The sequence below is a fragment of the Pollicipes pollicipes genome, unplaced genomic scaffold, assembly GCF_011947565.3.
Source record: "Pollicipes pollicipes isolate AB1234 unplaced genomic scaffold, Ppol_2.1 Scaffold_4740;HRSCAF=5597_pilon_pilon_pilon, whole genome shotgun sequence".
Classification (NCBI taxonomy): Eukaryota; Metazoa; Arthropoda; class Thecostraca; order Pollicipedomorpha; family Pollicipedidae; genus Pollicipes; species Pollicipes pollicipes.
The window spans coordinates 30,774,885-30,798,745 of NW_023596545.1; the positions used below are offsets into that span (position 1 = coordinate 30,774,885).

General features: G+C 57.6%; 1 protein-coding gene across 2 annotated transcripts in view; it reads left to right on the plus strand.

Annotated features, from left to right (window-relative positions):
- The window catches only part of Rbm13 (RNA-binding motif protein 13), an 82,382-nt gene extending 59,411 nt beyond the window's left edge, over nucleotides 1-22,971 (plus strand). For both annotated transcript variants that reach the window (XM_037221506.1, XM_037221507.1), the window contains exons 8-9: nucleotides 8,865-9,044; nucleotides 22,763-22,971. In XM_037221506.1, the coding sequence (XP_037077401.1) occupies nucleotides 8,865-9,044; nucleotides 22,763-22,900 (318 nt within the window). In that variant the 3' untranslated portion in view covers nucleotides 22,901-22,971. The remainder of the gene's footprint in view (nucleotides 1-8,864; nucleotides 9,045-22,762) is intronic.
- Nucleotides 22,972-23,861: the final 890 nt, after the last annotated feature.

Sequence of the window (23,861 nt, forward strand, 5' to 3'; positions counted from 1 at the left end):
CCAGTGCCACTGACGGCTCCCCAGTGGAGGCCGCCGGAGGCCCTCTGACGAGGCCCCGGGAGGCCTCGCCTCAGTCGTGCTCCGCGGCGACCGGCCGCCAGCCCGGCGTCGGTCCAGTGTTCACGAGCGGTGCCCCGCCACCCAATAGGCCGCTGCTCGGTGGCTGGTTAAGAAGCCGACTTGTTGGACGGTCAGATGCATGAAATGAGACAGTGCTGTACTGGAGCATGTGTCGCTCGGGTGTGTTGCGCATTCGAATGCAGAGAAATCGCTGTGCTTGACGAGCTGGGAAGTAAAAGGAGTTGGAAGCTCTGCGGCTGCGGTACGTCGTTATCCCCTGGTCGCGCAACTAAGCGGTCCTCTGCTGCTTTAACTACACGGCCCTGCGTTGGTAACGAATAGCGGACTTTTCAGTCAGGCCCGATGTTAGGGCACGGAAACCAAGCACCGTTTCGTGCTCTGATATCGATTCTTTGCCAAATCTTGGCACAAACTTGGGGCAATGTTCTAGACGCGCTTAACTAGTTTGTGTTGTGACATTGGATCATGCCGTCAAGATAGTCTCTGAGGCGATTGTGGCGCTGATATTGGCGTCGTGCGTTTCTGGTGCAATTGGAAGCCATGCCGCGCCAGTCCCATACAGTCGTCCGATGCAAGATCGCCTCTGTAAATGCCGGCCGTGACATGCTCAGCCTGTCCGATCCTTCCGGGCGTATGCAGTAATGCACTCCGCTCTGGGGTGTTCTGTTGTACTTAACCGCAACATCTGCACCACGTTATGTTCCAAAAGACGAACATGCTTTGACACTAGCTCAGCCAGAGAGCAATCGCACGTACCTGCTACCTGCCTAGACGATTCGCGGTGCTGTCTTGTAGCCGTGGCGATCTGTACTAGTCATGTGTATGTATGGATCGCGCTGTATCGTGGAGGTCATTGGGAGTAAGCGCGCTATTTTGGGCGCGCATGCCATCAAGCAGGCCTGCAAGGCCTCCGGCCCGCTGAAAATGACGCCGCGTTCAGCGTAATGATTGGAGGTGCACTCCTAGCTGTGGTGTGATTGGCGCGTCACTGTAGCTGATTGGACCAATGTGTGGCAGTGAGTTGCGGTGGACCAAGGTATGCGGCAGGTGTGCGGTGTGCGGCCTGCTCGGTGTGCGGCCTGCTCGGTGTGCGGCAGGACCGCAAACCTGCCGGCGATAGCCGCGGACAGGCAGTTTGTTTGACTAGGCCAGTGTTCCGGGAGACGTTCGCTCGATCAGGCCCGCGCCGCGGACCGAGACGCGGCGGAGTTGCGTTCTCGGCCCGCGCCGCGGACCGAGACGCGGCGGAATTGTGTTCTCGGTCCGCGTCGCAGACGGAGACGCGGCGGAGTTGTGTTCTCGGCCCGCGCCGCAGACCGAGACAGACGCGGCGGCGCCGCGGTGCGCGGGCAGGCCCATGAATGGCTGGGTAACGGCACGCAGCGCTGTCTGCCGTCATCATACAGACGCGGGGCGTTTTATAAAACGCTCATAAAAGGCGCGCAGGCAGCGGAGCGTGGGTTGTCACGGGGTACGTGGGCGTTCACAGAGTGTTCCGCCTTGGAATTAATGGATATCGTCCATTGTGACCTCTTAATGTAATGTAATGTAAGCCTCGATACGTCAACCGGTTCGGCGGGTTTGAACGTCTCCAGGGTCGTCGTTTTCTGTCTGCGTCGCTGCGTCGGACATGCCTTGGTGAAATGTCACTGTGGCTGGTGGAGGCGGACAGCTGCACGCTTCCTTGGCTGGTAGAGCGCGGACGAACGGCTGCGGACCGCTTTGAGTCTGAAGCGGTCCCTAGAAGTGACGGTCTGGTTCTGACATGCTCTCTCGCACGGTCTGCCCGCGGCCGCCAACAGCTGCGGCCGGTCTGCGACCACTTCTGACGACGACTAGTCCAAGGACCCCGCCACCGTCCGGGGCTGCTCTTTGCTGCCTCGAACCGCGACCTGGCACGGTGCTGGCGGCAGCCACCAGCACCGGCCGGTAAGCAATTTTCGACCGCCTTTTGCAGGGCTGCATTAATTAGGGCCGACGCTGGCGTGCTTACTCAGCCCGGCTGCTCACCGGCCGTCTTCAGGGTGGTGATTACCCGGGTCGAGCACGTCAGAGAGCGCCGAGGTCGCTGATGACGGCGGCCAGAAGTCGAGACGCGCCGACCGGGGCGATGCCACGGACGGCAGCCGGGGCTGGATGGGGCGCACCAGAATTGGACAACGGAGGAGAGGACCCACAAAAACTGGGAAAATAGGACAGCATGCAAAAACCGATGAGAGAGGATGGGCGCGCGGGAACTAGGAATAGAGAGCGGGAAACGTTGAGAACTCCGGACAGAGTACGGGGCGCGTGAAAACAAGCGCCGGAGGCTGGGGCACCAAATAACTTGCATTAGAAGATGCGTCATCGATAACTGGAGACAGGGGATGCTCCATTGTGGAGCCGAGGATAGGATGTGACGAAAGAGAACCGCGAGTTGATGACCAGTCGCATGCACACACAAAAGACTGGCCTCACGATGGGGACTCCACGCGGCCACCGGCCCAGCTCGTGTCCGATCTGCGTCGGTTCGACAGTGTATGCCTTCCATTGTGGTCATGCGTCCGTTGTGTGACAGGCGGGAGGGATAGCGTGCCAGGGGGTGCGCCGATACAATCTGCCCTTGACGGTCGACTACTGACGTGCCCAGGGATTCAGGCGGGGATGGTTTGGCGTTGTGTGATATCACATAGCGAGGCAGAATCTCCCGGCAAAAAATGATTCGTTCGACTAGCTGCGCTGAAGCGGTGAGCTCAGTGCCTTGGTGAAAAGCTGTGCATGGCACGGGACCTCGTGCCAAATTGTCTGGTTGGGATCACCCAGACGCTTTGTCTGGGCGTTACCAGACATGTGTACAAAAGATTCGGACAGCCAGACAAACCTATGTGGCAGGCGATGACGGTCAGTGCCGCCGTGACACCTCTCTCAGTCTCAGCTCTCGAAAACAGCTGACAGGCGGACCCTCTGGGCTCCGAGAGCAGCAGGGGCATTCACGACAAATCGACAAGTGCCTCGCACCGCCATCCCTTGGAGTTTGATTAAATTGGAGGATGGGGGTCGTCATTAACGCTGAAGTCGTTGGTGACATGTTTTTATCTCTTCATTGCACCGTTTCGGAATTATGGCCTTTGACGATTTGGAGTGCAAAAATGAAACATGTGGTTGTCCGCTCGGAAAGACATGGTCCATGCACTAACGAATCGTGTGTAGGGCACGAAGACTGGGCGCGCGGCGCACTGCCGCTGACAACCGCAGCCGACAACGCCCACCCCTCATGTGTACTAGAATTGGGTGATTAGAGCAGGGGAAGGCGAGAGTGTAATGTGGAGGCGGTTTGGCCTCTTGTTCATGTGTGGCGACTCGAGTCAAACAAATGCGCAGTGATGGAGCCATGGGCCTGTTGTTGTTGGTCAGTGCCAGTGCCTGGGAGAATGCCGTGTTTTTTGTACTCACTTATTCAGATCATACAGACCCGATTTGATCAGGTATGCCAATTTTCTCGAAATCCTTCCGAAAAGCTTAGAAATTATTTTTGAAGTAGCCACTCCTGCTTGACAAATCTCATTGGGCTCCGTGCTCACTACCATGAAAGTAAGATCTCTCACTTGTTTGCATTTCCAACAGGTGTGTTCTGTAATGTTTGCAATGCACTAGTTTGTCAAAAGGCTTGCGCTAGAAAGGCGACGAAAGTTTGGAACACTGTCAAGAGAAAAGTATATGCAAACATGAGGCTTATCCCGCGAGCGCCGCGTCCTGATGGGTGGCAGCGGCACTTCGCGTTTTTCGTGTGTTGTAATCAACAGAGCGCGAAGCTGATGATTGGATCTCCTGGTCTGTGAGATTGCACTTTAAAGGACCTACTGAGCTATTCATCGGGAATTTTTTCAGAGAATTCAAATTCAATTCATCCTGCATGATGCTGTGGTGTGAGAAATTTCAGCGCTTGGGAATGGGCACTTTTTCAATGCAAGTTCAAAAACCATCATACCCCATCGTGTGGTGTGCTATCGTTTTTGTTTAGTACTATCAATGCACAAGCATAGGACATTTTGGATTCGATCAATTAAATTAGATATATCCAGTGGGTGAGCACTGAACGCTACACTCAAACTGAACTTGTTTTTCCAATCGCTGTGTTTTGACCAAATTATTACAAGCCATAGTTGCAGTTATCAGATATCATCGTAGGGCCCAGTGCCAGAGTAAATTGTTCGATGACCTTAAAAACGTCTGCCCGGGAGCGAGCCTTTGATGATTTTAGACTTTTCAGAAAGCTGTTTTTGTCGTTCAAGACGAAGTTTATTATTTTTATTTAGATCCACCGCAACGCACGCTGCATCCTGTCGTGGTGTATTGACCAGAATCTGGACAGATTACACATAAAAGTTATTGTGCGCTTTCAGACGCGATGAAACATAACACTGTTGCGCCCCATTCATTTCTACATTCCTTTTTACCGGAAGTGAAAAGCTTCGTTTCAAATATGGAAAACTGTATTACTTCTCAGATGCATCAGCTGCGCGCTACGAGAACAGCTTCAATTATTTCAACATTTGCTTTAAGGAGGAGGACTTAATTGTGAGGAGTGAGTGACATTATGCTGTTATATCTGATGGGAAGAGTTCTTGCGACGGGTTTGGGGACCTCGAAAAGGGCTGCCACCAGTGTCAGCCTGCCGCGCCTCGATTCTGATCACATTCTCTCTGCTGAGGAGCTATGCACATTAGTCTTTCCATTTGAAGGGAGAGGCTAATGTGCAGACGTTATGTTTCGTCGCACCAGAAGTCCTTTGGGCAGATGATGAGCTCAGCATCAGCTTGGTTGCGGCGAAGACCGTCAGAGGGGCACTGAAGGCTCACAGAGTGGCCCCAGTGAGTGTTCAGACTCTCATTGTCCGTGAGTTAGATCCAGGCATGTGAAGGGAAGAAGCGGTCGATTGATTTGAAGAGTTTTGATGAGTTAGAGTGAGTTACACTGAGTCACTGACGCACTGCGTCTACTTCCACATGCATTCGAGCCATCGTACTGTTGAGCTTCGTGTTTTCTCACAATGCGCTTATTTTCCGCCGCCCATGCGGTGAGACGCGTGGGAGATACTGCGCCAGAGCTGACGGCGGCGGGCGCGAATGAGGCGTAGTCCCTGATTGCGACATTGTTTCCAGGTCTGTGCAAGCCGAGAACCACTTTTATTTCAAGATGATTTAGTTCAATTTTTTCTCTCATGGAAAAATGGTTCTGGATACATTGCAAATATTCATAATGTTACAATTAATAGCTTTGTTCAATTGTGATTCTATCCATAACACACGCGTAGCCTGAAGGTTTTCACATCACTTGGACTTATAGGTTTATACGTTTTTTTTTTCATCGTAGTGAAAAAATCGCCGCCGAACTTGCCCTTCAATCACACAACACGAAAATACCGGAGGCTGTGATTTGTCCCAGGATTTTGCCCCAGAGTCGTTCAGCTAACGGGCCTGAAAATGTCGCAGGCATCTTCGGAGCCGCCCCGCGGCCTATTTTTATCAAAATCCGAGAGATGAGGGTGTAAAATTGACGTTTTGACCTGCCAATTTGTTGTGGAATGTCCCAGCTGACAAACGGGCCGCCTGGTCCCGAAAACAACTGACAGAACAGCTGATATGCGGGCCTTGTGGGCCCCGAGAGCAGCTGACGTGCGGGCCGTGTGGGCCCCGAGAGCAGCTGACGTGCGGGCCGTGTGGGCCCCGAGAGCAGCTGACGTGCGGGCCGTGTGGGCCCCGAGAGCAGCTGACGTGCGGGCCGTGTGGGCCCCGAGAGCAGCTGACATGCGGGCCGTGTGGGCCCGAGAGCAGCTGACGTGCGGGCCGTGTGGGCCCCGAGAGCAGCTGACGTGCTGACTGCGTAAGTGGACTGACGCTCACACTCCTAACGGGCGCCGCACCACTCAGCTGCTAGGTCTGCGTGCCCTGAGGAGGCTCTGCCAGTCGTGTGCGCTGAACCGAAAGTCACGAGTCAGGCTGGGCGAGGTATATGTATATTGAAGATAACGAAATGCGTGTCCGACGAACGGTGGTTTTATTGAGCGGTGCTGCGGCAGACGCTGCGCAGTCGTTCAAGAGAGAGGCGAGAAGCGGGGTGGAAAATCTCGCGGAGATTTTCAATATCAGTACCGTAGAGGCCTTCGCGCTGTCAATTTTTAGGATATAGTCCAATCCTGCCGGTAAATTCTAAGGTTTAATCCATTCCAGTCTGCCGTTTGCAAAGGTTTTGGATCTGGTCCAACCCGATCCGTGTAGCACATTCCTCTGTTGGCTTTGTTGGGGTTTTTGTATGAATGCACTTCTATGTTTTAGTGTAACAAAACACGCAATTTCAGATAAAGCATAAAAGCCGTTCAGTTTTGCATCCTTTTTATATTCATTTTGCGCAGTACACCCATACATTTTAAAAATCACTTCTCGGCTTCACGATTTGGCTAAGCGAATGCATTGAAATCGATGGCTTAGCATTCATGTATGGGTATGGCACAAACATCCTTCATCTACAATTCCAGATTCCCGCACTGCGATTCACACCGGTTCTATCAAGCATTATTGAACAGGCATTGTAATGGTCCGCTTCGATTTTTACTTGAGTTTAAGCATTTTTGGCAACAACTTTGAAAATAGCCAAGCTGAGACAGATGGGGTGGGAATTCTTTAAATTCGTTATTTTACCATGTAATAATAATCAAAGGCTCTTCTCGGGTATGACCGTCGTCGAACACCGCTTCCCTTAAAGAACGCCGTGCGCCACTGTTGGAACGCAGCAGGTGTGCAAGCAGGCCGTAGCCAAAGGTTAAGTTCTGGTGAGGCCGATTGTAAGCGACTCAATAAAATGTAAAGACAAAAGGAAAAACGCTAATTTGGTTAAAACGCGATTATATAGACATTGTTTTTCACAGATCAGGCGCTATTGTTATGGAAAGAAAGATCGCATGAATAAAGTTTCCGTCAGCAACGCCAGAGGCGTCAGTGTTAATCAAGCCTGGGATGAATTTATGACGTGTGCTCGTGCCAGAGACGCTTCTGTCGTGCCGGCTACACGTTCACAAATGGAAGGGAATGACCCTCACCAAATAAGTCATGCTGACGGAATTTCTCTCGTGCCAGTGCTTCAATGCTCCATTACGACTATGCATTGAGACATGAGTGCATCCATAAATGTGAACGGAATGCAGCAGGTCAGCCAAGGTTGGTTTTCGGCGGGTCGGTTACCTGCCGAGCCGAGCCAGTGGCTGGCCGCAAGGGTTGGCCGTGCGAGGCTGGAGCTGTTAAAACATGCATTCCCGTGGACTCGAACCACGAATCGGAATGCGCATAAATCCGCTTCGCTAACCGTTCGGCCACGATGACAGATTCGTGAAACGCCAAATGTGTACGTAGGTTTTAATTGAGTTGTATTTTCTTGTCACGTTGAATTTTCCGTGTGGTTAGAACTTCCACGTAATACTTCATCCTTGTGGGAAATGCCATATGTAACGGGAAAGATCGTTAAATCGGTGAAAAACAATCAAAATGTGGAGAGTAAAACAACTACTTGTTTCCTGTAGGGATATGTGATTGTTATGATCTCTGATGGTCATTTGTAATTAAACATGGTAGTTGCATGCTACCCAAACAACGCTGTGCTGGTATGTCTGGCAAGCCCGTGGGAAATCTCTTAAGGCCTGGCAGGCCTTAGGAATCTACCGGGGCCCTGAGGAATCGGCTTTGTTTTGCGGATTTGGGGATTACTGTAAATTAACTCGATGATGAAAGGGGAGTACACCACCCGTTCCACATCCAATAGTTAAAAACGGATTTTGGATTCTGCAGAAGCCTTCAGGCAGGAGCTGATAGCCAAATTGGCGAGCCGGCTAGGCGCCATGCCGGGGTCAGATATTCGACAACCCGAAGACTGTCCAGCCGCAACCAGACCTGGTTCAGCATTTGGCAGCATGCACCTTTTGCCTGTCTTGGTGGAGCAGGCTATCTGCATGTTATAAATGGCAAGCCATCGCCTTCCATAGCGTGCGCCAATAGTGTAGTTTCGCAAAACAAGCTGGAGACTGAGCACGGAAAAATGACGAAACCTACCGCCAGGATGCGCAAACAAATGGATGTCACTTTGGATTTGGCCCACTTTCTTCTCAGAGCTGAGAGGGGGCTGCCCCCTCCCCTCCGCCAACGGAATAGGGAACTGTATTCCTACCATGTACACCTGCACAGACTATCATGGCACCTCTTAATGCTGTGAAAACGGGTTGTATCACAGAAGTAACGAGCTCTTTGCTTTGGAACAAATGTCGTGTTGTACGGTTCAAACGTGGCATGATACAGATTTCGAGTCAGCTGTGCCCGTCCTCCCTTTTAGGATGAGAGGCAGGCTATGCCATATAGCTTCAGCAGCTGAGAGTGTCGTAAACTTTCATTGTACGTTTTGAGTACGTCGTCATCGGTCTGAATCCGCGGGGCTTTACGACGTTAACATCCGATCCAATCCTTGCCCTCTCCGTTGACGATCTTCAGGTCCGGCCCAATCCAATCCGTGGATGAGTCCGTGGATAAATCCGTAACGCGCCGCTTTACCGATGGTTGAAGTAGTCTGTTTGCGGCGCCTGTCGGCCCTTCCCAACAGCCGTGCCAGCGCGCTGTTTGCCGGCCGCCGCTCTTGCCGCCGGCCGTCGGCGCCGCGTGACAAAGACGGCGCGCCGTGGTCGGCGGATGGCCTCGGACAGCACCGGCCGGCCGCCGCGCGGCTCGGCCGAGACGTCACACTCACTCAGCCTCCGTCTCTCGCAGTACGGCGATGTGTACAACTTCCCGCAAGCGACGTTCGACAAGGTGCTGTCGAAGGAGGGTGTTGAGAGCGACGAGGAGGAAGATGCCGAGGATGAGGAGGAGGAAGAGCCGGAGCTGGAAGAGGAGTTGGAGCGCGAGTTTGTCGCCGACTTCGATGAGAGTGACGCCGAGGACATTGAGGTAGGCTGGTGCGATGGTGACGATGCATGGTGTACATTGTGTGCATGTTGTGTGGAGTTAGTGTGTTGGAGGTGTCGCCTTCTGTACAGTGGATTCACATGGATTAGACGCCGAAATGTGGTGACAGCTGGACGCTATATTAGTTGTCATCGTTGTCAACAGGATGCCGTATCAGTTGTCACCGTTGTCAGCTGGACGCCGTATTCGTTGTCACCGTTGTCAACTGGATCCGCATCAGTTGCCACCGTTGTCAGTCGGACGCCGTGTTAGTTGTCACCGTTGTCAACTGGACGCCGCATTCGTTGTCATCGTTGTCAGCTGGACGCTTGTGTAGTTCATGTAGTATTCCGGGACTGTTATTTGGTTTTGCCGCGCTTCTCCCTCTCTATCTCTCTCCTTTTGTTCATCTCCGAATGTTCGCAAGAGACGGACACGGTGCTCCGCCATTATGTAGCTCAGAACTGACCCTCTCGGACTGAATGGCACCGAACCGGTCCTTTCTTTCAAGCTGCTCTTTACGTGTTGACATTGGTATTTGAATGCTCGCAAAGAAGACGTGGCAGAACGGCCCGCGTGAACTCGGCAGGCTCTGGTCTCGGGTCCCACCAGGGTCTCGTCGCCTCCGGCCGTAACGGCTCCCCTGTGCTGATTTGATCTTGTTTGCGTGCGGCACGCGGGAGGCAGGATCCGAGCGCCAGTTGGGTTCCAGTCGTATCAAAGCGGCTCCTTTCCCCCCTGACTGGGACTGAAGGCCTTGACAAGCAAGACAGCCGCGTATGACATCGACTGACGTTAAAGTGTCCTCGACACGGCCGCCGCCGCGTCCTCGGAAATGCGCCGCCTATTTCGGGAACGCCTGAAGGTCAGAGGTCGAGTGTGACCGTCGCGGTCCCCGTAGTTCGGACTTAGAGCCCAGCTCCGTTCACCCGAACCACCTGGAATGACCCTTAAGCGCTGTCATGCGATGGGCTAGGCCTCGGCCCGGCCTGCTGGCGTTCTATGTCGGACGGAAGGTGGAGCCGTCGCCGTGCTGAAGTTAAGCGGCGAGTTTGGCGCGGCGCCAGCGCGCGAGTTGCTCGCTCCCCGGGGGCGACCGCTGGTGCTGCCGGGGCACTCCTCGCCAGGAACTGCTCCCCTGCCGGAGTTGAGACGCCCGCCGATGCGGCCGGGGCACTCCTCGCCAGCAACTGCTGCCTTGCCGGGGCCGGGACGTCCGCCAGTGCGGATGGAGATCGGGGTGTCCGGGGTGCGCTGATCTCCGCGCCAGGGTGGAGATCGGTGCACCTTGTCACAGGCCGGACTTGGATCCACACCGTCGTAGCTCGTTTCTCTGGGTCAAACGCGCCGTGGACGCGACGCTAAATTATACCGTGAATCACCTGCTTAGCTTTGCAGTAAACGGGTCATCATTTAGTGGGATCCGCTGAACGCAAGACACATATGAATGGAAAACAGTACGCGTTTTCGCTTATCTATTATGTAATTTATTCGATTCTGCGCTGCTAGTTTGCGTGCGTACGCGCGTCGGAGGGGCCGAGCGGCGGCGTCCTCTGTTGTCCTCTGAACGGTGTCGATGGCAGCGCTCTGCGCCGCGCGTCGTGTCGACACTAACCGGATCGGCTGGCAAGTTATCGCGCTCTGATGAGCCGAGCCTCGGCGCCGGCTGACACGGCCTGTCGGAGTCGAGCGGCGCGGATCTGGGGATCCGGACCCGCCGCGGACCGGGCCGGGTCGCGCCGGATTGGCGCCGGACCCAGCCGAGGCGCCGGCCGACACTCGTAGCTGCGGGGCGCTGATTGCAAATCAGGCCGGTGCCAGCGTGTTTGTCTGAGAAGTTTGGCCGTGCGCTCGTGTCTCCGGGATGGAGGTGCCTGGCTTGTTTTCGTCAGTGCTGCCGGCTAGCGACTGCGGCTTTGCTGATGATGAATTGTTTCCGTCCCGCCTGCGCGTGAATATCGGTGTGCTGCTGGGTTATTGGTCACGCCCGCCTCGCGGCTCTTTTTGTCTTGCCCAGTTTTGTGATATTCTCGCTAGCTTCTCAGCAGCAATATCAAGACATATGTTGGCTCTTTATTTTCCAGCGTTGTAAAATTGACGGTTTCGGAAAACTGGTTGCCGTGTAATGTTTATCGTATTGGCGTGGTGCACTGGCGCGCCGCATATGTGAGCACACGGTTTCGTGTGTGAAGCCGTCTTGAAAATTCCCTGGCGAGCCTTGGCTTGTATTTGCACGAAGGAGAACCAAGCCAAGAGAGAGCCGGCCGGGCCGCACTCATCGTACCCCATCTCATCTAGTTTATGGGTGGACGAGCCATCGGTCGACCTCCTTCCTTTATCGCGTGGCCTGGCAGTGGCCGTCGGCCTCGGATGGGGCGGCGCGGCGCGGCGCTGGCGGCCGCTCTCGCCGCCGCCAGCCGAGCGGCGCGTCCGCGTCCAACCGCGGCGATTGACGACGTCCGGGCGGCGCCTCGTCAACCGTCCGCTGGACCGAGCCGGACCGGGAGCGGCCCGGCCCGGCCCGGCCCGGCCCGGCTCGGCTCGGCACGGCAGGCCGTGTCGGCCGCCAGGCGCGGCGTGGGCCGGCCGCACGGCACGGCACGCCCAGCCAAAGGCACGCGGCCCACACTCTCCCGCCGGGCACGCGGTGCGCAGACATGAACCGAGTGGTGGCTGGGCAGCATGAGGGAACGGGAGGCCCGCGGTGGCCGCCGTGCCCCGCCGCCCGTCGGCGCTCGCCGCGCGTCGCGGCCTTGACCCGCTGCCGGCGGGCGAGGCGGCGCGATCCTCGGCCGACGCATTAATGCGCGGCGACGAGCTGCGCGTCGAACATCGGCGCTGCCGCCGGCGCCCTCCCTCATCAATCACTGGCCACGACAGGGGGGGCGGGGGGGGGGGCACCCGGTCGGCGACGCTCCCGGCGCGCTGTCTTCACCGGGCCCGGAACACCCAGCTCTGTTTGTGTTTGCTGTTTGTTGACGGAAGGCGCGACTCGCTCGCTGCTATCGCCGAAGTGTTGACGTAGCGCTGCTCCGCGGCTGTGGACTCAGGGAAGTGAAACATTTTGTTTACGCGGCTTCGTTTGGATGTAAACTTAGCGAATTTCGGGGAAAATGTGGGGCGCTGTCGTGGCTCGCCGCAGGGCGGTTCGTTGTGTCTTATACAATACAGAGCCGCTGCCGTGGCTTGCCTCGTGACGGGACGCTGTGGCTCGGCTGTGCTTAGTACAGAGACGCTGCCGTGGCTTGCTTCGGAGCGGGACGCTGTGTCTAATACAGAGCCGCTGCCGTGGCTTGCTTCGGAGCGGGACGCTGTGTCTAATACAGAGCCGCTGCCGTGGCTTGCCTCGTGGCGGGACGCTGTGGCTCGGCTGTGTTTAGTACAGAGACGCTGCGGTGGCTTGCTTCGGAGCGGGACGCTGTGTCTAATACAGAGCCGCTGCCGTGGCTTGCTTCGGAGCGGGACGCTGTGTCTAATACAGAACCGCTGCCGTGGCTGGCCTCGGATGGGGCGCTGTAGCGCCGGCGGTGTCTAATACAGAGCCGCTGCCGTGGCTTGCTTCGGATGGGGACGCCGTGTCTTATACAGCGCCGCTGTCGTGGCTGGCCTTGGGTGGGGACGCTGTGTCTAATACAGAGCCGCTGCCATAGCCTGCCTCGGGTGGAGACGCTGTGGCACCGGCGGTGTCTAATGAAGAGCCGCTGCCGTGGCTTGCTTCGGATGGGGACGCCGTGTCTTACACAGTGCCGCTGTCGTGGCTTGCCTTGGATGGGGACGCTGTGTCTTATACAGACCCGCTGCCGTAGCTTGCCTCGGATGGAGGCGCTGTAGCACCGGCGGTGTCTAATACAGAGCCGCTGCCGTGGCTTGCCTCGGGTGGGGGCGCTGTGGCGCCGGCGGTGTCTAATACAGAGCCGCTGCCGTGGCTGACGTCGGGCGGGACGCTGTGGCACCGGCTGTGTGTAATGCAGCGCCGCTGCCGTGCCTTGCCTCCGCAGTGCAGAGTCTAATGTGTCTAATGCAGAGCCTCGCGGGCATGCAGCATGGTCCGCCGGTACATTCACTCGTCAGTGGAGACTGAAGCGGTGCTGCTCAGCGGTAAAGTCGGTCAGCCCATGCCGGCGCCGATGGTTGGTGACCGGGACGAGCTGTCTCTGAAGCAGCGCAGGGCGGCTGCGCCGGTCGGGCCCGCTCCGCCGCTGGAGCCGTCCCTGAACCGGAAAGGGCGGCCGCGCCGGTCGGGCCCGCTCTGCCGCTGGGGCTGTTCCTGAAGCTGCACAGGGCGGCCGCGCCGGTCGGGCCCGCTCTGCCGCTGGGGCTGTCTCTGAAGCCGCACAGGGCGGCCGCGCCGGTCGGGCCCACTCTGCCGCTGGGGCTGTCTCTGAAGCTGCACAGGGCGGCTGCGCCGGTCGGGCCCGCTCTGCCGCTGGGGCCGTCCCTGAAGCTGCACGGGGCGGCCGCGCCGGTCGGGCCCGCTCTGCCGCTGGGACCGTCGTGGCCCAGTCGGTGACCAGTTTCGCGGCTGGGCGGGCCGGGCTGCGACAGCGCCGATGATGCATTGGCCTCATCTCATCGCCAGCGCAGCCATCGGTCGTCGGCTCATCTGCTTGAAACGTCCTCGATCTGATCTGGGACGGCTCCCGAAGCCGAGCGGCTGGAGCGGGCGACGGGAGCGGGCCGCGCCGCGCGCCGCTGGTGCGGAGCGCGGGCCGGCGCCGGCTCTGGCCCCCCGGCGCGCTGCAGTTCCAGTCGCGGCGGCCGAGAGCTGCCTATCACGACAAGTCCGCCGTATAAAACGTTCATCTCCTATTCAACCTGTATTTATCCTGTCCTGTGTCAGCCTCCAAGGCCGTGCTGCCCTGCTACATCTCTGGTGGTCCCGCCCAATTGGGCCCACCGGTGTCTGTCAGCTAATTGGTTTAGTGCAGCCAGACCTCTTTCTGCGGCTCTGGTGTTTGTATGGTCTGCGCTGTCATATGGCGGCGCGCGGACCAGCACGGCGTAGCAGAGTCCAGCACAGAGCACAGCCGGAGGTCCGCACGTGATAGCACTCTGGCATACTGTTGTACAAGTGCACCGCCAGTAGGGTAGCGATATTGCGCCGCCCGGACATTACGGTTAGCGCGGCCTGGGAGACATAATGGGCATGAATTGCGACAATTTTTACGACTGAAGGATGTCGGAAATGTAATTGTCGCAGACGCGACGATCAAAGTGGAGTTGGGAGTTGGATTTATTAACTAAAATGCGGCAGTCATTGAAATAGGTTAATTTATAAATTATTCGACGCAGCATGTGATAGCCCCAGTGAGACGGCACTGGTTATGCAGGAAAGCGCACGGAATAGCGTTGTCAGCACAGCTCAGCACGCCACGGAACAGCTCGAACGACTGACAGTCTAGGGTAGCAGAACGAGCACGGCATGGCGTAGTGCTTAGCCTGATGCTACACGGCGCATCACATAGCACAACGCAGTGTCATGTGACGCGGCATGGCCTAATGCTTAGCCTGATGCTACACGGCGCATCACATAGCACAGCGCAGTGTCATGTGACACGGCATGGCCTAGTGCTTAGCCTGATGCTACACGGCGCATCACATAGCACAGCGCAGTGTCATGTGACACGGCATGGCCTAGTGCTTAGCCCGATGCTACACGGCGCATCGCATAGCACAGCGCGGCACATGGCGTAGCACGCATACAACAAAAACTTCCAAGCGGCTCTATTTCTATCCGATAAAGCTTCTAACGCAAATGTATGTGACACAATTTGCAGGATGCAAGACTTTCTAGCCCAATAATTGCTAATGCATATACTTGTCTGCAAAACGGTTTTCACGCACAATGGTTGCGCGTCCAAGTCATTGACAAAGTTTGCAGCCACACATGCTTGACGCAGCACTTATGCATTAATTTTTAGGGGACAGCTCTTGTAATCCAAAAATATGTGCTCGACACTCCGAGTGTCCATAACCTTGCTAATAGTACGCTCTGCCGTAGACCAAGCGCCTCGGAGCTGGAATCCTGACATTTTCAGCTGTCAAATTCCATATGGCAAAGAGGATCCACCATAGAGGATCCCCGACACTAAATGGCTCGAGCAGCGTCTGCCAGGCTCTGTCAGCTTCCCTCTCTGATCTGTCTGAACAATTTATCTCATCAGTTGTAACCCTCGCTGGCTCATGTAATTTCGGCGCCTTCAGTGGTGTGAATCGCGTCGTGAATTTAATGTTACTGTTGAACATCACTTTCGGTCGATTCAAAACGCCGGGTCGGGTGAAATGACGAAGCTAAAGGCCGGTGTGACAATGAAACGAAACGGTGTGATTGGGGATGTGAAAAATATACGTCAAATTAGAAATCCTATCTCTAAATGCTGTATTGAAAAGGTGGTCGGCTGGCGTATCGACTCTGGCTCACAGCTGATTCGAGCATAAACCTGCCGACATGCAGAAACCTGCCGACATGGCTGACGGGGAAGGGAGTAGGGCAGTCTGGCGACCCTACTGCGATGGCTGGGTAAATATTGCATAATGTGATATTTTGATTAATTGGAAAAATGGTATTTGTCAACAATGCTCCACTGACTAACGGATTTTCAGTGAGCTGTTTTTTTCTGCCTACTTCTTGCGCCTCGGAAATGAAAAACTGCGAAGGCGGAGGATTGTCGTCTGCAAATCACTTAGAAGAAAAACTATCTTCACGCTCGTTATGTACATAAGTTATATCTGTAAGTTTCTGTGTCTTCAAAAACAGCATTGTGAGTGTCTAAACGCTCACGTGGTTTCAGATCACGAGATCACAGTTTTGAAATCTGAGTAAACAAAAATGTGAAGTAGCTAAAAGATGCATCAGGTCGCTGTTACGTCACTCACATATAATTTTTTACAATTATGTAGACCCTCAAAGACATCCTTGCTAGTACACCTAAAAATGGCCGAGATTATAACTTCTTACCGCTGCTCTGATCTTGCTAAAAAGGACATCGCTGAACCCCGGGCGTCAGGCAACCTCATACCCCTACTTCCATCGAAATAAAAAGGGGTCGTTTGGGTCTCCACCTGTCGACTAACCGTGGAATGCCAGCACCGCGCTGAACGGTATGTCGCGAAGCAATGCTGCGTCAGGGTTTTGCGTTGGAATTGTCGCGTGAGAATGTACACGTTAGGAGGACTGTCACACAGAAGGCATTCCGTTGGAATTGTCGCGTGAGAGTGTACACGTTAGGAGGACCGTCACACAGAAGACATTCCGTTGGTACTCATGTCGTAGAAGTAGTGCCGCGTAGAAGCTTATGCATTATTTGGTCTTACGAAAAGTGGAGTGACACGGAGGAGCTGTTGCGTTAGTATTTTGTTACTGTGGAGTGCTGCAAAGAAGTGTTTGACGTTGTAAGTTTTGTTCCGTAGAAGTTCATGCGTTATGAATTCCTGTAGGAGAAGAAAGGCCCTCGGCCATTTTTTTCTGTGAGCAACTCAGTGGCGTGGAGGTAATGTGAGAAGTTCCGCCGAGAAGAAGTGTATGAGTGATAAGTTATTGTATTAGAAGCCACGCTGTGTAGAAGGCTGCATGTTAGAAATTCGGTCGCGAAGAAGTATGTTGCCGAAAAGTTGTTTTGTGTTGGAAGTTTTGTCACGTAGAAGCTTATGAATCAGAAGTTCTGCATTGGAAGTGATTTCGCGCAGAAGCCGTGTCGAGGAAATTCTGCCGATGGCAGTGTTTTCAGCAGAGGTATGGTCGGTCCACCCGGTAAACGGTACAGCACAGTATTGTGCTGTCTGTACGACGATTGACCGGCTTCTTACACATATTTGTGAATCCTGCTGAAATCCAAATGTTTGTTTGTCGCTCTTGCCGTCCCTTCTCTCTCTCTCTCTCTCTCTCTCTCTCTCTCTCTCTCTCTCTCTCTCTCTCTCTCTCTCTCTCTCTCTCTCTCTCTCTCTCTCTCTCTCTCTCTCTCTCTCTCTCTCTCTCTCTCTTCTCTCTCTCTCTCTCTCTCTCTGTCTCTGTCTCGTCTCTGTCTCTGTCTCTGTCTCGGTCTCTGTCTCTGTCTCTGTCTCTGTCTCTGTCTCTGTCTCTGTCTCTGTCTCTGTTCTCTGTCTCTGTCTCTGTCTCTGTCTCTGTCTCTGTCTCGTCTCTGTCTCTGTCTCTGGTCTCTGTCTCTGTCTCTGTCCTCTGTCTCTGTCTCTGTCTCTGTCTCTGTCTCTGTCTCTGTCTCTGTCTCTGTCTCTGTCATCTGTCTCTGTCTCTGTCTCTGTCTCTGTCTCTGTCTCTGTCTCTGTCTCTGTCTCTGTCTCTGTCTCTGTCTCTGTCTCTGTCTCTGTCTCTGTCTCTGTCTCTTTGTCTCTGTCTCTGTCTCGTCTCTGTCTCTGTCTCTGTCTCTGTCTCTGTCTCTGTCTCTGTCTCTGTCTCGTCTCGTCTCTGTCTCTGTCTCTGTCTCTGTCTCTGTCTCTGTCTCTGTCTCTGTCTCTGTCTCTGTCTCTGTCTCTGTCTCTGTCTTGTCCCTGTCTCTGTCTCTGTCTCTGGTCTCTGTCTCTGTCTTGTCTCTGTCTCTGTCCTCTGTCTCTGTCTCTGTCTCTCGTCTCGTCTCTCGTCTCGTCTCTTCTCTCTCCTCTCTCTCTCTCTCTCTCTCTTCTCTCTCTCTCTCTCTCTCTCTCTCTCTCTCTCTCTCTCTCTCTCTCTCTCTCTCCCTCTTTCTTTCTTTCTTGCCTCTTGCTCTGTCGCCCTCGCGCACTCGCCCCCTCGCACCTGCTTTATTCTCCTGTACAGCCCTCCCCTGCCTTCGTGTCTGCCCAGGACCAGATAGTGCACTATCAAGGCCGTTATTTCTCCTGTATGTAAATGTGTCTTCATCTCGCCGGCTTAACATCGCTCACCCGGGCTTCACTTGTTTTTCTGAGACACTCTCCCGGAGGAATGGAGCGAATCCGCGGGCGGGGTAGACTGGTGGTGCGCCGGATCAAACGGAGAGGTTTGGCTTTCAGCTCGGACGCCTCACCCTTGGTGTTTGCCGCGGCGAGATCAAAGGGTACGCAACCGGGTCGGCTTTCCGTTGCATTCTTTTGCCTCAGATTCCCTGTTATTGGACAGAGTTGGGTTCAGCGTCGCAGGTAGCCTTGCACCAGACTATGGCTTTTCCGGTGGTGAGTCCGCTGATCGATTCTCGGATTTGGGATGTGATGTCTCCAGGAGACACGAACTGTTCAAGGTGGAGACTACCGAATGGCTTGTAAGTCACGGGCGCTGTGTGACAGCGTAGTTGGAGCGCCCGAAAACCCCGAATTGCTACTACTTCTGCTGAATGCCTGACTCCTGGGGGTTGAGATGTCTGAGACAGTGGCTGAGAAAGACATCCAGTCAGCGTATGCCTATAGTGTGGCCTTGTCCCTAATGTAGGTCTTCTCGACGGAGTCGTGAGAGCTCTGTCATGAAGCCATGAGCTTGGAATTACTCTAAGGGATGCCTCTAAGGCCTTAGCCGAGTGGCGCCCGGTTTACGAACTGGCGCACTGCCAGCTCCAGGCGGCGGCAATGATAGTAAAGTTGAAGTAGGCTGGCGAGGCTCGCAGCGGACAACCATATTCAGCGTGTAGAGCAAAAACGAGGTAAAATTATGCAGGTGATGCCGTGCTGTCAGAAATCTTTCTGCTGTCACATTAGGAAGAAATATGTAGGCGTTACTTTTGTGCGTGGCGCGAGACATCGCTCAGTCGTGTTCCCGAGCTTTGAGGGGTCATAATCGCTATGTTCTTTGTGCGCGCGGATCAAACCAGAGAAGCGCAATTGGGTCCGCGGCACGATAGAACGTCTGCTGATGATCCGGCCTCCTTCGTGACTGCTGATGATCTGGCCTCCGTCGTGACTGCTGATGATCTGGCCCCCATCGTGATTGCTGATGATCTGGCCTCCGTCGTGGCGTTTGCTGATGATCTAGGTTCCGTTGTGGCGTCTGCTGATGATCTGGCTTTCGTCGTGACGTCCGCTGATGATCTGGCCTCCGTCGTGGCGTCTGTCAGCCAATGGTCTGGCCCCAGGGGCGGCGCCAGGTGCGCAGGTCCGCTGCGGCTCACGGAGGACTGTGCGCTACAGGCTCACCGCGCGGAGCGAACCGACCAGACGCGGTCGACCTGACGCCAGCGACCCGGGCCGCCTGAGCGGCCTTTCGTCGATGCTATGCCGCGGCTGCTGGCGCTGGCCTTGGAGGCTACCTGTCGCGTGGCCGGAACGGGATCCATTCGGACGGACGTCACGGGCAGCGCGCGTCCAGAGCCCGTGTGCTGCCGTGCAGCCGCCCGCGGCGGCGCGCTCAGGGGCGCGAAGCTGTGAGGTCGGACCCCGTGCCCTGGACTGTACCCGCTCCTCCTGTGGCCTGACTCCATGCCGTGGGTAGCACCCGCTCCTCCTGTGGCCTGACTCCGTGCTCTGGACGGCAACCGCTCCTCCTATGGCCTGACTCCGTGCTATGGATGGCACCCGCTCCTCCTGTGGCCCGACTCCGTGCCGTGGATGGCCACCGCTCTGACCCCGTGTCCTGGCAGCACTCTCTTCTCATGTGACCGGATGCCGTGCTCTGGCCGGCGTCGTCTCAGAGGGCGCAGTGGTGGTGCTTCGGCGGACGCCGGCCCCTGCCCCGGCCCCGGCCCCGGCCCCGGCCCCGGCCCCGGCCCCGGCCCCGGCCCCGGCCCCGGCCCCGGCCCCGGCCCCGGCCCCGGCCCCGGCCCCGGCCCCGGCCCCGGCTCCGGCTCCGGCCCCGACTCCGGCCCCGGCGTTAGGCCGCTGCTCTGAAGCCCGACGTCCGTCACGTCCCAAAGCCAGAGTCGCGCCCGCCGCCGATGCGGCGCCGGGCGATCGAGCGACCGCTTCGATCGCGGCGTCGGTCGACCGGCACGCCGCCCCGCTGTCCTTGGGCTGGGCTGGCCTCGACCCGGGGGAGCGGGGGCCGCCCTCGACCGTGCCTCGACTCGGGGGAGCGGCGGCCGCCCTCGACCGTGCCTCGACCCGGGGGGGGGGGGGCGAGGGCCGCCCTCGACCGTGCCTCGACCCGGGGGAGCAAGGGCCGCCCTCGACCGTGCCTCGACTCGGGGGAGTGGGGGACGCCCTCGACCGTGCCTCGACTCGGGGGAGCGACGGCCACCCTCGGCCGCGCCTCGACCCGGGGGAGCGAGGGCTACCCTCGACCGTGTCTCGACCCGGGGGAGCAAGGGCCGCCCTCGACCGTGCCTCGACTCGGGGGAGCGGCGGCCGCCCTCGACCTTGCCTCGACCCTCGGACCGAGGCACGATCAACTTTACACGCGGGGGGATGCCTGACCTGGCCCCGTGGAGGCAGGACTGGCCTCGGCCCCGGGAGCGCGTGAAGAGACGACCTGGGACCGGGAGACCGGGGTAGTGACTTGGTTTCGTGCCGCGGCGTGGCCTCGTCAGACGAGGAGAGCGAGTGCGGTGGTCCTGCACCAGGGAAATAGGATGGCTAAAGGGACCTGAGGAGAATGTGGCGGGTTGAAGATCGCCGTTTCGGCTGTAACTATTCAGTTAAGCATAATTTTTGTGGAGTGGCGTTGGTCGTGCGTACGTTACAGGTCTGCTGCGTTTCGTTGTTCTGGCCGGCTGCTGGCACTGTGCCGGGCTGTTTGCGGTGCGTCGGTCATCTTTGCCAAAAGGTTATCTGCCGCGCCGATAGGACCGGCACGCAGCAGGTGTCTGTTGTCGGGCCTCCTCTCACTCTGGGCCTCGTTACCGACTAGACCTTGATACGCCAACGTCTCGTAGAAAGACCACGTCATTTTGTTTTCGTTATCGTTTTGTGCGTGTCATACTTGCTCTGACTGGACGCCAGTATGATGGAAAATCCGCGGTGGACACACTTGACGTGACCCGATCCATCACGCTCGGACGCCTGCCGTCACGTTTCACTTCTGTTCGGCGGCTTCCGGACGGTGGGGGTATGTCAGCCGCGGCCGCTGCAGGTACCTGCAGACACCCGCAGGCACCTGCTGACACTTCGAGTGGCACCTGCCGGCACCTGCTGACACCTCGAGTGGCACGCTTTCAGTCGCAGTACGTCGCAGCTCACCTTGGCCGGGGCGAGCTCCCCCAGCGGACAGAGAATGGCGACCCATGCTGGCATGTGGCGCGCTCATCCCCAATCGATCGGTCGGTGGGGCTGCACAACTCCGGGGATCAGAAGGCCTTGTGTAGACCCGTAGGCCCGCTGCGAAGGAGGAGTGTTGCACATTTCACGGGCGCGGCATCGTTAGTGACAGACCGCATTAGAGGCCGTTGAGCAAAAGCCGCAGGACTGAGGGACTCCGGCTGGAATTGCCTCGAGACGTGCGACGTGCTGCCGGCGACAGTTTATCCCTGTGATGGCTTGCTCTGGGTGACGCCGGCCGTGCGGCGCCGCGGCCGCGCCACCGGCAGCGGGTGGCGGCCGCCAGCTCGCTCCGACGGCGATCACCGGGGCGCGCGGTCGGCCTCGCGCCCGACGAGCGCCGCCGCCATAATGGCACGGCTGCAGGCGACACTCATTATCTCCATTATTTCCACGTTAGCCGGCAAGTCAGGCCATTCGTGCATCCGCGTCGGCCGGGGACGTGCTGGGCCGTTCGATCTGGCGGCCGGCGTCGCCCCGCCGTCCCGGGCCGGCCCCGATCTTGGGTGGGTGGTGTGGGGAGGGGGAGCGACGCACCCCTGCCGCCACGCTGTCATCGATCACGACTGCGCCGCCCTCGGGAGGCCAGAGCACCCCCGCGGGACGGGCCTGCAGCCTTGTCGGACTAACGAACGGTCTGGATCATGTCTGACGGCGGGACGGTCTGGACTATGTCTGACGGCGGGACGGTCTGGACTATGTCTGACGGCGGGGACGGTCTGGACTGTCTGACGGCGGGACGGTCTGGACTGTGTCTGACGGCGGGACGGTCTGGACTGTGTCTGACGGCGGGGCGGTCTGGACTACGTCTGACGGTGGGACGGTCTAGACTATGTCTGACGACGGGGCGATCCGGACTGTGTTTGACGGTGGGACGGTCCGGACTATGTCTGACGGCGGGACGGCCTGGACTGTGTCTGACGGCGGGACGGCTTGGACTGTGTCTGACGGCGGGACGGTCTGGACTGTGTCTGACGGCGGGACGGTCTGGACTATGTCTGACGGTGAGGTGGCGACAGTATGAGCTACCTAAGCCCAGCGGTGTCGCCTCGAGCCCTGAAAACCTGGCGCCGAGGAAATGAAAAGGCACAGGGACCGGCGAGCCCATTTGCACATTGATGAGGTCGGGATTTGAGGCAGGGGGGGGGGGGGCATTCGCGGCACGTCGCATGCCTGGCTGGGCTGGAGCCACCGGCTGACGGAGAATGGCAGGTAAGCGCCAGCCTGGCCCGGATGGCTCCTGCATCGGCACGCCGCGCTGCCCAGGGTGCCGACGCCGCACCCCGCTGTCAGTGCACGGCCGGAGTGGAGTGGCCGCTGGCGTGGACGCGGCCGCCGGTGTTCAGCGCTGACGGAGCGGCGGAGCGGGTCTCGGTCCGCGTGTGCTGACGGTGCGGGTCGCTGTGCAGACTGCCTGCGGTGTCTGCCGTGTGGCTGCCGGGGCTGTCGTGACGCTTGCGTTGACGGACCGCTATGTTTGGCCCCTGTGACGGTGACCCGTGGCGGCGCCGGCTCTGACCCGCCTCGCCTCGTCCCAGCCGACTCTGACCCGCCTCGCCGCCTCGTTTCAGGACTTGGGCGCTGAGTCGTCGGACAGCGAGGCGGAGCCGGCGGCGGCAGCGGCGCGGCCGGCCGCGCGGAAGAAGCGGCCTCACGTTGAGATCGAGTACGAGTACGACGAGCCGTCCACCAGCAGAGTCAGGACGTGACGCCAGAACTGGCCGTCCCGGTCGGCTGCGGCGAACAGTGGCGTGTTTTGAATACAGCGAGAGCTCCGTAATGGCGTCTGTGGCGTTTCGCGTCGCGCCGGCACCGACACCTCGGGATTAGCGCCGGGCATTACCTGGGAACGGCGCAGAGCGACATGCCGTAACGGCTGCGGCTGAGGCCATCACAAGGCTGGCCGTCTTCTGGAACGGTGTCTGCGGGCTGTGGAGAGCGGCGTAGCTCTGAGCACGCGGACCGCCGTCGGTCAATATGATAATCCCGCGCCGCCAAGTGCGGTCAAGAGCATCATAAATGCATTGCTTCTATCCTGCCGCGGCACGCGAGCTGCAGCACCAATGCATTTGTATTGGCTGCCGTCTCCCGTATTCCCACGGTGGACCGCTGTCGCCGGCCGCGCCCACAAAATGACAGCTTTTACGGACGGTGGCGCACCTGGTGCAGCGACCAGCCGTCCCCGCCAATCTAAGAAGGTCACTCAGCGGGTTGGGTCAGCCTCCGGCGCCGTCTAGGGATGCCTCCAGCGCCCTTGCGGTCGCCGCCTTGGCCAAAGACTTCCTCTCACCGTAAGATATATTTCCTGTTATAACAAAACGTTTACACAGTAACAATAAACCTGCGACGCGACCTACTCGGGGGCGGGCCCACTGCGCACTACGCACGCGACCGCGTGGCCGGGGCCGTGCCGGCCGGAGCGCGACGCCGCACAGAAACCCCGCCGTCGCGCGGACCCGCCGGCAAAATATTAGCGCTGTCGAAACAAGATAAGGCCTACGGAAAGGTTGTGGTCGCGCCGGACGACGGCGCGCCCTCGCCGGCGCGACCGCCGCGGGCGTCGCGCCTCTTATGCTACCACTGGCCACCACTGTACACCACGAGAAGCGCAACATACGGTCGGGCCGGGCGCCCTACGCTAGAACTGTAACACTGGCCCGCGGCGGCCAG